This window comes from Phalacrocorax aristotelis, chromosome 10 (assembly GCF_949628215.1).
Source record: "Phalacrocorax aristotelis chromosome 10, bGulAri2.1, whole genome shotgun sequence".
Lineage (NCBI taxonomy): Eukaryota > Metazoa > Chordata > Aves > Suliformes > Phalacrocoracidae > Phalacrocorax > Phalacrocorax aristotelis.
In genome coordinates, this window is record NC_134285.1 from 292,395 (window position 1) to 309,840 (window position 17,446).

The following is a 17,446-nucleotide window of genomic DNA, read 5'->3' on the forward strand; positions in this document are numbered from 1 at the left end:
GACCATAAACTGGATAAACTTACTGGGAAAACACTGCTTAGAAATGTCTGATTCCATTTACAGCTGTAGAATTATGAAATAATTCTGCTTGCCTCTACAGTATAAGGAACTAATCATCAATAATAGCATTGCTTAAGCCCAAATGACAGTAATCTTTATTTCAGATCTTGACTGAGCAAGTAGGAACATATACTCCATGCTGGGGCTAGGCACACCGGACCTCCCTCCCCCCAGTAAATAATTTACGGAAGCTGTGCGATGCTGTCTGTGCAAGTCAGTCACATCCCCTTTGACCTGCACCTACAGCCCACTTCCAGGTGCGTCAGCACCTTCTGCATCACCTTTGTGTGCTTCCCAAGCAACATACGGAGCCAGGGCAATAACCACAGGAACTGTACTAAGAAATCATACTTTATGCAGCTGCTGCTCACTTTTTAGAGAACAATCATGGCTAGAGAAACTTCAGCTCCAGCTTCACCCCCGACAGAGTTGTAGCTGCAATTGTTAGGTGCTAACCCCTACTGTTCCCCGGGGGCCTGCATCACATACTGGTCGCCAGCCCTGCAGCAGGCACAAGTGTCACAACCCGCTGAATCCAGGTCTGAACTGTAGCAGCCCTCACTTCAGGCAAGACTGGAAGAACAAGCAACAGTTCAATTTGCCATACAGTTAATTTCCAAAGACTGGTTTGGTTCAGTCTTGGCAAGTGTGGCTAGGCTACCTTCATGTAGCAGTTGTCCTCCTGTGCGAGGGCTTGTACAAGTTTCATTTTTTTCTCATTCTTCCTGTTGTTTTCCCTCAACAGTTCTACTGGTCGTTTTTTAACTGCAGGTGCTAGTCTGGAACCGTCACTGTGAATGGTGCGAGAATCAGAAGGACAGGAATCGTCCACAAAAAGAGAAGGTGACCACTTGTCTGAGACCAGGAGCTCCAGGGGCTCTGCAGTTTTTCTTTCTACGTTTAACGCAGTGCTGTCCAGCGACTCCTCTGGTAAGCTAGCTGCCGAGCCACACCCGCCCACCACATGCCTTATCACCTCTTTATTTTCCCCCGCATTTCCAAGTTTCCTCAAGTGGTTGCGTGTGTGGCAGTGAAAGTCAGTATTTAGCTTGTTACTGCTGCTCTCTTGCATTCCTTTACCAGTAGAGTTAAAGCTATTAGGTTTTGTCCCCTTTATACTTCTTTCTCTGCTGTTAAAATATTGAGAGTTTAGCTCTAACAAATGTACCAGCTGTTCATCTCTGCTCATATTTTCATCTTTGCTATCGCTAGACAGCTCATTAGGGTTGACGACCCAAAGGTTGCCATCACTGGTCTCTGTGACATTCTTGCTAGAGGCTAAACCTGGGACAATGCTGCAGTCAAAACCCCGTACAATCAAACACAGGTGGTCATCTGTCCTCTGGCCAGGTTCACAGATTATGGCATCTGGAGGGGTTTGTCGCAGGTTGTTGTTCAAAAGACAAATGAAGGGTTCATATAGCGACCTAGAAATAACCTCCCTGTCATTGTCACAGTATGTACCATTACATTTAACTGCGTTATCAAAAGGTTGATAACCAGATGGTTGAGGTCCAATGGGGCGAGAAATTATATTGGCTTTCTTTTGAACATTTTGATATGTTACTTGCTTATGTATTTCTTCCTCTGGCAGGAAAGCCGAAGCACTGTCATTTGCATGTGTGGAGAAAGATGGAAAATCAATATGCTCTGAACAGGTGTTTGGAAAATCAGGCTCAGTGCAGGGTGATCTGCAGTTGGTGTAACATGCCTGATTGCTAGGGGATTGATACATTTGATCTCTGCAGAGAAGTTCTGGTATCTCTGAAAACTGTGTCAAAGCTGGTGAGGAGCATATGTTTTCAAAACACAGATCCAGGCTACTGTTAGCCATAGACTGAGACATCAGGGTGTCAAAGCTCTTATACGCAGAGCTACTTGGTTCCTTTAATGCAGACACAAGAATATCAAAGCTCTTATAGGTAGAACCACAGGGCTCCATGGATGGAGACATCATGGCATCAAAGCTCTTGTAGCCAGAACCACAGGGCTCCACGGATGGAGACATCAGGGTGTCACAGCTCTTGTAGCCAGAACCACAGGACTCCACGGATGGAGACATCAGGGTGTCACAGCTCTTGTAGCCAGAACCACAGGGCTCCACGGATGGAGAGAGAAGGGTGTCAAAGCTCCTATACGCAGAACTACATGGCCCCATGGATGGAGGCACAAGGGTATCAAAGCTCTTGTGTGCAGGGTTGCTTATTCCGTCTTTTTTGGTCCCAAAGCATGGTTTATCTGGAGACTCCTGAATCAGGACACAGGAGTCATGCTGACCTTTAGAACTGCATGGAAAAAGGCTCTGATGAACCATATGTTGAAGATCTTTTGCGTCCAGAGAAGCAGAATTTATGCTGGAGCTCTGATAGCCAGATTCAAAGGATTCTTCTGATTGTTCTGACTTCTTGCTGGCTGTACTACAATTGTAGTCATCCTGAGAGGCTTTGGTGAAAAGGGAAGCTGCGTGAGAAATATCCCATGGCTGCTGGCTCTGTGCTGCACTTTCTTTTGGATTTTGCTGTGATGGATTTTCTGACTCAAGTTTCTCAAAGGTTTTACTCTCACCTGCGATGATGTCTGGGTCTTTATTGTCCTGCATGTTGTTTTCATCTGCCAGGAGCTCAATAAACATGCTAGCTAGTGCATCATTGTGTTCCGTGTGCTCTCTGAAAGCACTGACACTGCTCTCACAAGGCTCAAATGTGGTGAACTGGTCACTAGCGTCTTCTTGGCTCTCAGCCTCAATGTCTGTTAAACATTCACAGATTTCAATAGACTCTTCAACCAGAATTGTCTCAGGGGTTAAAACTGCACTGCTGCCTTTTGGAAACCACTCTGCAGACTTGCTGTGGCAACTGCAAGATTTCTCAACATTTCTGATGTTATCTTTTCCTTTGAAGTTTTGGCTTGACGAACTTTGAGCCAGACAGTTCTTGCAACTTCTGTTTTTGGAATTCAAAAGGAAAGGACAATTAATGTTTATGTAACAGGAAACTATTCTATGCTGTAAAGCAGAGGGTTTTTTTTTTTTCCTTTATCTTACTTACATTTGGTTTTCCATATGACTCTGCTTTAAGTCATGGAAAGGGAACTTAATATCATCAATGTAGCACAAAACTGAAAACTAATAAAGATACAAATGAGATTTAGGACACATGCGAATTGTATTTAGTATCCCCTGCACTAGTGAGACAACAGCACTTGTATTCTACTTCTGGTGATCAGGGAAAGGTATTTTTTGCAAAGCCTTTAAATTACCTTGACATTTTTTACGACCAAATGGCTCTTGGCTGGATTTGGGATTTGATCCCACCATTCTTTCTTCACTCTGCAAGGGAAGAATTAAAATTGTTTGCTTTGACTGTATTTTGGCTTCATCAGTGTACACTTCCCTCTTCTGCTCTTCTCTCCCTCTTCGCCATCTGCATTGCAGCAACAGGAAGTGCTTGTTCTGTGCATCTCCAAATGCTGCTCTTCATTAAACTTGCGCAAAGATGTTTATAAGTTTGGTGCGTGACTGCTCTGCACAACCACAGTCACATGTTGTTCTATCATGTTTGAAATGATCTGCGAAGAAGATAGGGTCCTACTTTCACATTACCACTAAAAAAAAGTCTAAAAAAATACAGGTATTTAATGATTGTTACTGAAACTTCAGCAAAGACTGGGGTCCAAAACTGACAAACGCCATAACTGCAGCCTGTTTTGGAGGCTGTAACAAGCCCATTCTAGTAAGATCAATATAGAATATTCAGTTATCTCTTCAGAAAATTATAGAGTGCAAGTGATTCTTGTTTATAAAACGTTTGTTCATAGGGAGATAAAGATGTTGAGAAAAACCAAAATGGTAGATTCCTGTACTACTAGACGTTCAGCTAATCAATAGCAATATTGATATCTGTGCAAAATGCTACTCTATAAAACTGGTGAACAGGAGGATGATACCTACTTGGTAAAACAGAAGTAACAAATTACAGATACTGCCATGATCAGTATGCAGGATATGGGAACAGCCATCTGCAGAATGTCTTCAGCTGTTACTTGGTAATCTGTTAAATAAACGTACTTATATGCAGACACACATGTAAATATATATAAAGTACTGGCAATACCAAATTCATTGCTCTTCTTTTGCACCTTATAAAACGCTCCTTTAGAGGATGTAAAATAAAGCCTCCGGCAGATAAACAACAGGAGATACACAGCTACCAGTGGCGATGGTGTGTGGCAAGTCTGAAAGGTCAGTGCAGGTACTGCAGTCAGTTGCTGTGAGCTCTAGGAGCTGGAGCCAACATGTACTGTGAGGCCATTTATCAGCTCTCGGGGACAAACCCGTCACACAGTCCCTAAAATAGCATCATCATCTCCACTGTAGTGCAGCTATACTTCTTGTCCTCTCTGTCGCCCTTCAGAGATTTTTAATAAACCCACAGCCCTCTGATGGTTAAAGTATTGCTTAATTTGCAGCCTAAATCTCTCTTGTTCATTTGTATCCACTTGCTCTTACGTCAATGTTGTTATTTAGTTTAAATAGCTCTTCTCCTTCCCTGGTGTCTACTTCACAAAATACTTATAGAGAATAAACACAGCCCCTTTCAGCTTTTTCACAAGGCTAAATAATCCAACTTCCCTTGGTCTTCTCTTCCTTAGCGTCCCCAGGAGTTGCCTTTTTATGTTTAGTGTCTTTGGAAGCCTTTACATATCTATCCACAATACATTCAAAAGGATGAAGATGATGATTCCATAACTGTCCTCTGAGAGGAGAGCAGCGGGGTATGTACGATATGGTTTATAAAACTATACCATGCTTTTATCAAGCTGCTGTCTGTTACAATACTTAACCATAGTGAAATTCGACTTCTTCACTCCATTCACTCCAGTAGGCTGGGTATTCTGTATAGTTACACCTTACACTTGCAATGTAATCGTAGCCTCTCCTCAAGGAGCTTGCAGGAATTTCAAAGCTTTTTGCCTGGTAGTTAATTGCTTTTACAGAAACCTGAAAAGAAAGTGAGAAGGTTCACTTAGATTTCTTTATGAGGTCAAGGGTTAGTGACAGCAATTAGATAAAATACTGTTAAGTGTTTCAGCGACCTTTCACAAATGAATGACTGTACACCTAATCTGCTGTGTGTGGTACTGCATTTTGTTGTCACGAGTGGGCAGTATTTGTGACATGCGACCATGCGTGTTCTTCCCCTACCAGAAGAAGGCCAGTCCTAAAGAGCTGGATTGTTCAGGAGGGTGTCTGAAATGCCTCAAGTGTGCCGCAGAGTCACGAGCAGCCTCCAGCTCCCTCATGTCTAAGGAGCAAATGAAGTTCAGGGAACAGCAGCATTGTATTTTCAGTCTCTGCCCAGTCAGAAGAGTTTCAGCCCTTTAAAGCCCAGCTGAAGCACCTTGGGGCAAGTGTGTGATCAGGAACACTGTGGGACTTGCCCTTTATGGCCCTTACACCAGTATTAATGAAATGGTTTCAAGGCCTTTCAGAGGACTTTTTAAACCTGAAAGCTCCAGAGAGACAGAAAATTAAGAGACTGGCTGTCTCTTACCTCTGTCGGGTGCTGCTTCCTCCAGTATTTCACTTCATAGATGACCGGCTGTCCAGAGAGCATGGACAGAGGAGAGTAGCTCTCCTCCCAGCTCAGATTGAAATTACCATTTTCAGCTTTCTCAACGGCAAGATTTTTCGGGGCCCTTGGCTTAACTGTATGTTAAAAAACACAATTAAGGAGAACATGGCAATGGGAAAGCACTGATGGAGAAGCAGAGAGACAAACATTCACCCCGGACCAGAATCTCACCACAGTCGATGCATTTAGCCCTTTTCACCATGCTGCAGCACAAGTATATACTTGTGAGGCCAAAACAGAGCAACTGCAAGGTACTCCGTGACAAGCACTGAATCCTCAAGCTGGCTGAACAAACTGCAGGTTCAACCTTTTGGTACACTGGACGCAGCTTTCAGCCTGGAAAAAGGGGAACCACCTGTGCCCTCACAACAGCACGCTGTGCCATGGGCTAGGCAAAGAGCTTCTGACAACTCTACAGCCAGGGTGTCCTGGCTACCTGCCTCTTCAGAAACTGATGCAGGCTCCTGCTTACTCTGCTGATAAGCAGCAGCAAAAATCAAGTATTCTGAAAAGAACCAGTTCATTGATGCAGATGATTGCCTGCCTAAGGTAGGTGAATGACTTCTGAGTGTTTGAAGTGGCAAGTGCCTGTAGAGAGACATAAACTGTATTTACACTCTGTCCTGTGAAAGAGCAGAGTCATTAGCTTTTTATCACTGGTTGTTATAATCCAACAGCAATTACTGTAAAAATTTCTGTCAGGGGGATGATTCAACTAGCATGAAAAATCAGAGCATGACAGAGACAGGAATGGATAGCCTAGTGTCTTTCTAGAAACTGGAAGGAGCACATTCCTCTTCATCCTTGAATTCTACAGCCACAAGTAAAATGCACTAAAGACATGTCTAGGCCTCCAAACTGCTGCTGGCTGGCTGCTGAAATGGTACAGCTAGAGGAAGAATCATTCTCTGCTTGCCCCATTACTTACACTCTTTCCTTAAGAATCTACTCCAGGATCAGCTTTCTAAGCCAAATGGGTTTTGTATTTAACCCAACACGGCACTTTTCACCTCTGATAAGGAAAAACTGTTCCAGTGACATGCATGAGGAGTCAGCTAGGATTGCAAAGCCTGGAACCAGATGTCCCGGTGACAAAATAAAGAGGTTCTTACCAACCAGGGCTGGGGTAACATTGTAATTCCACATATCAGTCCCATTGAACTGTAGAGCTAGAATATACGTGAGGCCTGACACAAAATAATCCGGACACATTGTGCAAGTGCACCTTAAACTGTCTTTTCCATTCTCAGGAACACACACATGATTTCTGAAAAACACGCAGAAAATTACGTGATGTTTAGAGTGTGGCACACTATTTTTTGAGAAGCTGAAATCAGGCTTCCCAATGTGTAGAACTGATCAAATCTGAGACAAAGCAGCTCAGTTCCTAGAAACGTTCAGCCCAAACAAATCCAAACCAAAACTGAGCTCCCCCCAACGCCGAAATAACCCACCCTCCCCAAACACCCCTTGGATATCTGTATTGCACAAACAAAAAACTTGACAAAAAGGCTAAGAATTGGTCCCAAGAGGAAAAATGAACACCCTTTGTCACACTTCAACCTCTGAAGGAATGGACTGACAGCTTGCTAGAATAGGAACAGGTTTACTACGGTGTACAAAGAGAGGTTATTTGGATGTCTGTATGGTGAAATCATATGGAGAGGAACAGGAGAGCTCGGATGCATCGTCGTTTGTAGGAGATGATGATTGGCCTTGCTGCAGAACTGGGACACAGTCTGTGCTTGAACACACAGACTCTACGTAGAGATAATCACCTGAGCTCCAGGGAAGAGTACCTTTCACACAGGCTACAGACTGGTAAATTAGGTTAGATTTCTCCTGAAGGAGGTAAAATTTCACATGAAATGAAGGTTGAGTAAACTCAGGAGCGCCCTACCACTCCTACAAGTAAGACCTGATCACTCCTCTGTACTGAGAGTACAGAGGTGTCTGCAGAAGAGTAGACCACTGACCAGACCATGCTGTTAATTGCAGCAACCCATTTTCTTCCTGCCAGGAAGAATAATCTGGATTATATTTTGTCCCAGACACCCATGGTAGGGGAAGGGAATCAAAGCTGATAATGGCTATAGGATATATGAAGTTTCAACAATGATAATGTAATACTTACTGCATAGGAAGAAATGCCGTCCTGTAGTGAAGCAGGAATTCTTTGGAGCAATTTGTTTGTGCAGGCACCTTCCAGTGACAAACCAGCTCTTTGTCATAGTCAGTGAAGCATGCAAATTCCTGTACACGTTCTCCAGCCATAACTAGGGAGAAGCAGCACACAATGAGAAGAAAAAGAATCAAAATAATAAATTGGACTAAGCAGAAACATTCATTTCTCTATCTAAACAGAACTACCAACCCCCTATAAATTAAGTGAAAGCATTGTTATTTTTTATGTTCTGGGTAAATGGAAAGAGATGCTTGTCACCAAATGTCTCCACCTTTCTGGGGACAACATCTACGGTCTTGGAGAAGAAGAAGGTCTGCAGTAGTAATATTGAAATATAAAGGCACAGCTCATCCAACACAGTCTTCCAAGCATAGAAAATCTGATTCTGATAGCTCTATCTAGATGACATCAACATTTAATTATAAAACACCATCATCCTGTGTGTTAAATACAAAAGGTTCAAAAGCCAAACAGCAGATAATTAACAGAGTCAGACCAAGATCACTGCCTACAGGCACGTACTCGTGCTTTATCTTCAGTGGTTCTACGCTTCCCAAATGCATGACCTCTGCCTCCCCAGAGCAGTTCCCCACTGCCTACAAGATCTTCCTGTCACAGGCTTTCTTCTAGTTACACCTTGTCTTAATTTCACTCAGTATTTCCTGTTGTCTTCCACTTTTTGTTGTTATGATAGTGTTCGGAGACCCGGAGAGATTGAGAGTCACATTGTTCCAGGCACTGAGAAGGTACGGAAAAGCCCAAAGTCTCTGCACTCCCAATGTTCATGTTTACAATCTCTTTCACTGGCAGTATTTAAGAAAAAATAGAAAAAAATGGCCAAAATATCTTTGTTAGAACTGGAAAAAGAAATGGAATACACAATCCTCAGTATCCCTTTCAGCCTCATCCTCCATTATTTCAATGCACTCCACATGAGCAAAACAAGGAACTGAAGAGGAGGAGCTATGTGACAGTAAGGCCATGCCGTTATTAGGACTAACAGTGTGTCGAATGTGGTACTGGAATGTGATCATTTCTAAATGAAGCAGTCGGAAATAGCTAATACTTTTATCATCCCAGACAGTTCTTTGCCCTCTTTGATGTTTAACTTCTCTGTTGTTGGTAAATATTAAAAATATCTCCCTTTTCTTTCACAAGTTGTACAGATCTAAATCCTCCTCTTCTGCTCTACATCTCTATCCCCGTAAAAGTTTAGAATAGCTTTGGCTGGTTTTCAGAATCTTATTAACTGATATTTTTCTGAGAGTTTCCTAAGAGATTCTGCTAGAAAGTTTCCTGTGGCACTTATACAAGGGCCACATAAAGACATGATTCCATCTCCCTATAATATGTAAATAAATTTGTTTACACGGCCCAGAACATTACTATCTCTCCATTCTTGTCATTTACATTGCAAATTCAAGATTAAGTTGCCAACAGTTCACATCCTGATCCTGTAAGGCCCTTGTCCTTCAGCCACTGCTGCTTCACGGGCTTATTCTTTCCAATGGGTCCCTAAGTTTCAGATTATTTCTCCCAAGCAAAAACTTTCGTTGTCAAAAATACCTAATTTCATTTGATCCTTCTTACATCTCTACTTTTATGTAGTCCACTTGTGTCATTTATTCTGACATCACTTCTGCATACTCTGATACAGTACAGTATCTGCAAAAGTAATAAACGTGATGGTCAAATACCTTTTGGTGGACGTGATAAATTACACACAACAGGACCTACCACCAGACCCTCTGGTACTTCAGTAAACACCTGACTCAAATAAACACTTAATTGTTTACTACCATCAGTGCGTATGGTCTTTCACCCTCATTAAAATCCACACATCACTTTCACTTGTCTTTCTAAAAGGCCTCCCGCAAAACTTGACGACCAAGCAGTCCTGGATCCCTTAAGTTCAACAACCTTAGTGAGTCTCACTTAGGCAAATGAGGATGTATGGCAATGTCAAGGAACCACTGAAAAGTTCTATAAAAACCATCATCTAAATTGTCTGGTATATTGACTGGTCATAAACCTAGAACTGACTGCAGCTCACGGTTTCATTAGTGTTCAAATATTTAGAAAATGTTTTGGTTCTTTTTTTTAGTTACCAAGGCTAGATATTTATCTTGTAGATAAGAACTATCACTCTTATATCCTTTCTGGATTGCAGCACCACATGTAGTTCCCTTTTGTTCTGCAAGGTCTCTGATTCTTCAAAAAAACCCAAGAATCATCAGAAAAGCAGCAAGTTCAAGATTAAAATTCTGCAATACTCTAACAGTCACACTGCTCGTTTGTTTTAAAAGAACCATTATCTATTTATCCTGTTGCTGTTGTTTATATTGGGTTGCCCTTTGTGGTTTTATTGTTAGTTTCTTCTTTTTTCCCACACTTTAAGATGCACTTTTAAAAGAAGTACTAACATTTTAAGCCCTTTAAAGGTGAACATCATTATTTTTCAATGTGTTAATGATCTTCACTTTCAAGAATACTTCAATTAAACGAAGCTCGCTCTGCTGCGTTATGCTATGACGATTAGCAGCTTTGCTGTATCCTTCCTTTCAGTGTCCTCATGCCTTTCCAGAACATTAAATTATCTTCTGTATTCTTTTCCTGTGACCTTCTCCCTTTTCCATCTCTGTACGCCATATTTTTTTAAACCTCAGATATTTGAGAATTTCCTTCTGAAACCACATGCAGTACAGAGTTTGTTTTCAGTTCGTGTAGTTAAAAAAGGGAACTGAAATACTGGATTTCTTTTTTAATCCTCAACTAGAATACCACACTGAAGAAACTTAAAACATGTAGTTAACTAGGTGGGTGGGGGGGAAGGAAATCTGTGAAATTAAACCTTGATAAAGATCATTGACAGAAAACATGGGATTACCTAGATCAGATGACGCAGCCAATGCACTCTTGCAAACCTTGATCCTTCTCATTAATTCAAATTTAAATTGTACTATTTCATAGTACATAAGAAAGTAGCTAATAAATCTTTTTTTAGAGACAGGCTATTTTTAATTTTTGTTTAACTGTTTTTGTTTGCTTTAAAAAAAATGCCCACAAGACAACCAACAACCTGTAGACCACTACAAAACTACTTAAAAACTACAGAAAGTAAAATAAAAGATTCATTTTCCAGAAAATAAAAATGAATTGTTGGAAAACGTGATTTTTATATATCTAACTTGTCTTTATAATTAAATATCATAAAAGATACAAGGAAAAAAACATTTTCGTATTCAGCCCCTGCCAGCTGAACTTTGGAAAATAACCATTAACTAACCATCAGCATTAAGACTTAAAGCAGCTAGACATCCTGCCAGACCAAAAGAACGGTGCACTGAAGAACACCTAGGACACCACATGTCAATCACCTGCCCCCGCACAGGCACAGGTCAGAGCACGTCACGTCTCGCAGCAAGCGCCTCCAAAATGTCTTCCATATCGACTAAGTTTTACAACTTAATAACTCCACACAGCTGGGGAACGCAAGCTGACAGACGCCCTTTAACAGCAGATCTACAGGCTGCGTTCAATGAGAAAAGCTCCCGCGAGGTCCCACACGGCGAGCAGTGGCCGTTGTGAAAATAAGCAAATGAGAGTGAGCGCTGCCTGCTCTCATGGGATTTCCAGAGAGATGTCCCTGCGTTATTGCTGAGCACCCTGTCTGCAGCAAGCTGTCCAACAGAGACTCGGTAACAGGGGCGCAGGGAGATGACTTGCCAAACCTCAGTTTCTTCTTCCTGTAAATTCCTATTTTTTCTTGCCCATAAGGAAAAGGTAAATAAAAAGAAAAAAACCTAAGAATTTATTCTAGTATCTGTATATTTCTGACATTTGAAGTTACACATTTTATATTAGTTAATTAATTATAATAGTGTTGCCTACTAGTCAAGGGAAAATGCCATCGATGAAAATTTCAGTATAATAATTTAAAACATTGACAAACATACCTTTGTTTCTCATATATGAAAAGAAAAGGATCCACAGGGTATGCAGTGCAGCACTTGGGAGTCTTGCCATCATTGACACTAGCCAGGTTCAGTAGGACAAGCTGTGCTAAAATTCTGCCAACAGAAAACATTATCATAAGCTTACAACAGTGTCCCAGTTAAAGGTGTAGTTCTTCCTACCACTCTGCTAGATGTTAGGATTCAGATCTCCTGCAGTGCCTGATCCCCCTAAAGTTAGCTCATGGAACAATGAGAAATGGAAAAGAGTAAGGGCAATACAAATGAGCTAGAAGACTTTTCTGCCAAGTTTTAATACAGAGGATACTAGACTGACACTGGCAGCGGACCTCTCTTTTCAGCTACTAGAAGAGCAAAGCTGCTAGCATGTGAGGTACTAAAAGGGTAAGCACTAGACCAGAATCATTGGCAGTCAGCATGTCCCCAAAGCCCTATGATTCTACTGAGACCGAAAGAATTTAGGAATGAAGTGTCTGATCTATTGACTAAAACGTTTTCACCGAGTCCTGTCACCAGCAGCCTAACTAATAAGGATATCATCCTCCTGAAAACGGTTTTAGCAAAGAGCTCTAGCCTTGCTTCAACAGAATGCAGATTCATTAAACCAGTAAATAATTAGAAAGATGCTGTAAAACACATACGTAATCATGACAGAACCAGCAAAACTTCAGAGAAGGAAAATTATGCAGCTTTTACATTTGTGAATTCTTTAAGCACATCGAAGCTACTTAAGTAAACTGAAAACAGGTTTAAAAATTAATTTAAGAATTTAAAAAAATTTATTTCCCCAAGATTCTTTTGCTGATGCAATGTAGCCATTTAGTGGATGATCATATTCCTGGTTAGATATGGCCACCAGCTTTCATATCACTAGAAGTGTATGTGATGCATTTAAAATTTGGGTAGATTTGTAGCTAAAGTAATGCTAATATGGAATAACCATGACTTTGCATTCAGTATAAAGAGGGATAAAACTTGTTCAGCAGCACATTGTCTGTTAATACACCACCCTTTCGTCCCTTCCTCTCACGCTCTCGGTATTTTCTATCTCAGGCTGGATGCAGTGTTCTTACTACTTGCATGCTACAGTTTCCCTGCTGACATCTGCAAAGCTCCTAAGTGGCACGTTATTTTTGTCTTCAAAACCTCATGATTCTGTGTGATTGAGTAAAGCGGGGAGAACTTCACATAAGATCTCCTTTAGCAGGAGAGTGGTGCTGGGCTTTCTGCAGAAGTTTGGTTAGATTCCGAAGCAGAAAAGACCCTTGGAACTTAGTTGCTGGTGGTGCTTCAACACCCCCTGCTCCAACTAAAGTAGCAGAACAACCTTTGACGCCTCTGACGGGTTCAAGTTTCATCAGCACACGAGGCAGAAGGAATTCGCAAGAGATCAGCAACTCTGCCACGGTATAAACTTGTTAAGCTTTGGAAAAATGTAATGACCTTTTGGAAGTATGCATGTGGGCACTGTGTATGTGTAAGGATGTGCAGCCTCAAAGGCATGCTACCAAAGCCATATCCCCTCAAATAACCTCTCTCCAGAACGGGGAACATTCTCTGGCTCAGCTGCTGAATACTTGTTTTCAAATATTCAAATTGAATAAACACAAGGTAGGCTGCAGCCAGACTTTCTCAGCTGAGTAAGGGACAGAAAAATCACTTTTTTATAAAGACCACACCTTTTATTGACAACTATATCTACACAAACTATTGTGAAATGTAGCAATGTAATATTTTTTTTTTTTCTTTCAGTATATTTAGAAGTACTAGTACTTCACTTAGGATCAGTCTTTACTTCAGTATGTCGGATTCAGCTCCAAAGCTTTTTACCTCATAACCAAGTTTCTGTGCTTGTCAGAAAAGTCACATTTACTGATACTATATTTCTTCCTTCTCACATGCATGATTGACCACTCTTTAAAACAAGCTTCTAAAAATTAAAGATGGAAAATGTCAGTCTCAGAGGTTAAGGGATAAGAGCACTGTCAGTGAAAACAGAAGATTAGAATGGAAACTCTTTTTTAGACCTTTTCCGAGGCAGTTACTACTCATCCAGTAATAAAGGACATACTTGAAAGACAAATCTCTCATAAATGCTCAAGAAAATTATTACTCAAGAGCTGAGCTTTTCACATTTTGGGAACAGACAGAACGTGACCATGCGTAGCAATAAATTTTTTGAAAAGAACACAAGTGTCTGCTGCTGTTCAGGAAAAAAGAGCAAACTGCTCCAGCATAAAAAAAACCCTGAAACACCTTTTTCTTTTCCTCCTTTTTCCTGGAATTCTCAAGAGAGGAAGTGTTTTCTTTCCAGTCCATTGTTAAGTAATACTGTCGCATGACTGGAGTTCCAAGAAACTCTTAAAACTTTGGCAGAGAATCCTGTAGCACATAAGCATGTATGAATCAGCAGATGGCAGAGCAAAAATATCTCCCCCACAGGAGAAAAGATCTGCATATGTTGATGAAAATGGAGTTAACCCGTAGCTCTAATGACACTGCAAACTTTTTTTTTTTAAAATAAGAGTAATAATAAGAGTAATAATAAGAGTAATAATAAGAGTAATAATAAGAGTAATAATAAGAGTAATAATAAGAGTAATAATAAGAGTAATAATAAGAGTAATAATAAGAGTAATAATAAGAGTAATAATAAGAGTAATAATAAGAGTAATAATAAGAGTAAATCCAATGCAAAAGGATATAATTTTAAAATTGCAGTAGCTTTCCTGTCTGTCAGGTCTTACGTTTTTCTTTACATCAAACAATGAAATACCAATCTTAAAAAAGTATATAACACATATAGAGAACACTAAAATCACAGCAAACCCAGTAATACCAATATATTTGAGGAAAGTAAGGTGTAAAAGACATAAATTACTTCCCCAAAACTATGAAAGAAATCTCTACAGGGGCTGGAAGCGCGGCTACGTGATTACTGGCACAAGCTACGTGCTTTTATCATTTATCATTTTTGTCTCTTAAAAAAAAATACAAAATGATTGAAATCTATCAAGAAAAACAATAGTAACTTCTGGTCTGGGCTTCTAAATAAATTAGGGTCACATTTAATCAACAGGCATAATTTGCAAAATTGTTATGCTCAAAGAGTAACTCACAGCCAAAAGACAGGCAATAGTGATTTCTACATAAGACTGCTTAATTTACCTTTGCTGCAGTTGTACAGGCAAAGGATCGCTCCGTATTTTAAAACTCTCTTTTTAAAACTAAAGTGCATCTTATATTATTCTTTCTGGTTTAAAACATTGGCTGTAACTGCCAGACTAAAGCAAGATAAGCAGTATATAGCAAAGCCACACAAAAGTTCTGGTTTTGTATCAAAATTTGAAAAGAAGAAAGGGAGTAATTTCCGTCTTTCTTAATTACTGCTTTTAATGGATTTTTTCCCTAAGTACTTATACAAAATGGCAGACCCACAGGAACACAAATCATAATACCTACCCTTTGACATGCAGTGTGACTGCCAGAGGCAACCACATGAAGTATGTGTATGGTGAAAAGTGTAGGCGTCTCAGACAAAGTGGGTTTTCACAAGAATTCGGAAGCTGAGGAGGGAGTCCTGTACACTACAGTAAGGAGGAGATTTAGATGAAAGGGCAGACTGGGAGATAGTTAGAAGTTCCAATAACTAAGGATGACAACTTTGCTCAGTGAAGGGCCAATAGATAAAATTCCACAGCTCGCCCTTTGCGTTACCTACAGTGAACAGTAAACCGTTCCCACATGCTTCTTTGCTATTTGATTCATACACCGCTGCGCTACCGCTACCTCTTCTTGCTGAGACCACTGCCATGGGAAGCACTGGGTAAGCAGAAACTCAAATCCACGACCAGGTCCTTAGATTACGGATTCTTTAGTGGGAAGGCTTTGGCCCAATTTTTATGTTAAAGGGTGTAACACACATATTATTGCTTATCTAACGCAGTATTGCCTGCAACATTATATGATAACTAAAGAAGGAATTTAACTTCAGAATGGTGGATTTTAAAGGAACAAGACATTCCATTTTGTCCTTTTTAATGAAGTAATTTTAATAATATGTCAATGGCATCCTCATTCCACAAAATCCTTCATGCAGTTTCGGACACTTACAATTAATGCCATTTTATGCAGCAACATACAAATGATATCTGCGTTTCTAGAGTGGGACAGGGCACATCTGGATAAACTCTCCTCATAAATATGAGAACCTCTCAAAATGAGCAGATGGGTTCTCTTTAAAAAAACTTGAACTGGTCAATTTTTATTTATGACTTAAGCTGAAGCTTCTTCATTCCAGTGTATTTTCACACTGAGATGACAGAATTCAGCAAAGCGCATAACAACATGTCATTTGGGCCTTTAAGGAATACAGTACTGTCACCTAGTCTGACAAACTGCAAATCATAGTCTGCAAACAGCAAGATAACTCTGGATATTTTCTGATTTAGAACTGACAGAAACTACGGAAACTGCTGAATTCGGACGCGTTGAAAAAAAGATACCAAAACCACAAAACGTCTGGACTAAAGAGACTAGAACAGCTCACTCCTGATCCTACGTTTCCGAACCCCCCGTTCTGAGAGTTTAGCATAAATGGGTCTTAAATTCTGTTACAATCCGTACACGCAGGGAGCGGTTTTTAAAGACCGAAATCTGAGGCTGGGAGCGGCCCGGCTGAGCCGTCTCCCACGGGCGCGGCGCAGCAGCACTCGCGCCTCCAGCCCCCGGGGAGCCCCCGGCGAGCCCCCGCGCACCGCACCGGCGCGGTCCGACGGCGTCCCCAGAGCAGCGCCTCGGCTAAACCACCGCAGGGAAGGGAAAATACTTCGGCCAACGGCAACGTCCGCCGACTCACGGGCTCCGGCAGCGCCCGGCGCCCCTCCGCCCCCGGCACCTGCCGGCACCCCCGCACCCCCCGCCCGCGCCCGGGGTCCCGACAAGACCGAGGGACGTTTCGCGGCAGCGACGGGAAGCCTACCCCGAGTCACCGCCAGCCCCGCGCCCTCCCGGCCGCCCCCGCCCCACCGGGCCCCTCAGCGTGGGCCGGAGAACGGCAGCGCCGCCGCAGCCGCGAGGCGCGGACAGTACGAACGCGGCTCCGGCCGCAGCTGGTAAAGGGGAGGCTCTCCTTCCGCCGGGCGGGGGGAAGGGGCAGCCGCCACAGGTACCTTGCCTGGTCCGGCTCCCGGTCGGAGCGGCGCGGCGGGCTCCGGCGCCCGGGCTTCGATGCGGACCGGTGCAGTCCCTGCGCCGCGGCACCCGCGGGTCTGCCCCGACACGGGCACAGCGCTCCCCAGTGCGCCTTCTCCGCCCCGCCGCGGAGCGCTCTCCGCGGCACGGCCCGGCGGAAGCGGCTGTCGGCGGGCGGACACGCCCCGGCCCGCTGCTGCCAGCGCGGCGCCGCCCACGGACCCCGGAGGCGGCCGGGTCTGCGCGAGAGCCCCGCGCGGGACCGCGGGCAGACGGGACGGGTCGGGACGGGTCGGGACGGGTCCCGGCCACCGGCTGCCCGCGAAGCCTGGCCCGCTCCCGGGGCGGTGAGGAGCCACCGCACCGCCGGGCTCTCGGGAGGACGATGCGGGCGCGAACCC

General features: G+C 42.6%; 1 protein-coding gene and 1 long non-coding RNA gene across 3 annotated transcripts; one reads left to right on the top strand and one right to left on the bottom strand.

Moving 5' to 3' along the window:
* Positions 1-393: 393 nt before the first annotated feature.
* Positions 394-17,237, bottom strand: IL4R (interleukin 4 receptor). 2 transcript variants are annotated; one of them, XM_075104520.1, is made up of 10 exons: positions 17,024-17,237; positions 11,835-11,948; positions 7,828-7,969; positions 6,806-6,960; positions 5,613-5,767; positions 4,903-5,059; positions 4,010-4,109; positions 3,319-3,388; positions 3,108-3,184; positions 394-3,002 (listed from the first exon to the last, which is right to left on the bottom strand). In XM_075104520.1, exons 2-10 carry the CDS (start codon positions 11,905-11,907, stop codon positions 713-715), a joined length of 3,219 nt encoding a protein of 1,072 aa, XP_074960621.1. In that variant the 5' UTR covers positions 11,908-11,948; positions 17,024-17,237; the 3' UTR covers positions 394-712. The 2 variants fall into 2 exon arrangements, with proteins under 2 accessions (XP_074960621.1, XP_074960620.1); XM_075104519.1 differs by lacking the exon at positions 17,024-17,237 and adding an exon at positions 15,315-15,458.
* On the top strand, positions 15,609-16,477 carry LOC142062329 (uncharacterized). The gene is made up of 2 exons (XR_012662429.1): positions 15,609-15,678; positions 16,304-16,477. It is a non-coding gene; the product is annotated as an uncharacterized LOC142062329 (long non-coding RNA).
* Positions 17,238-17,446: the final 209 nt, after the last annotated feature.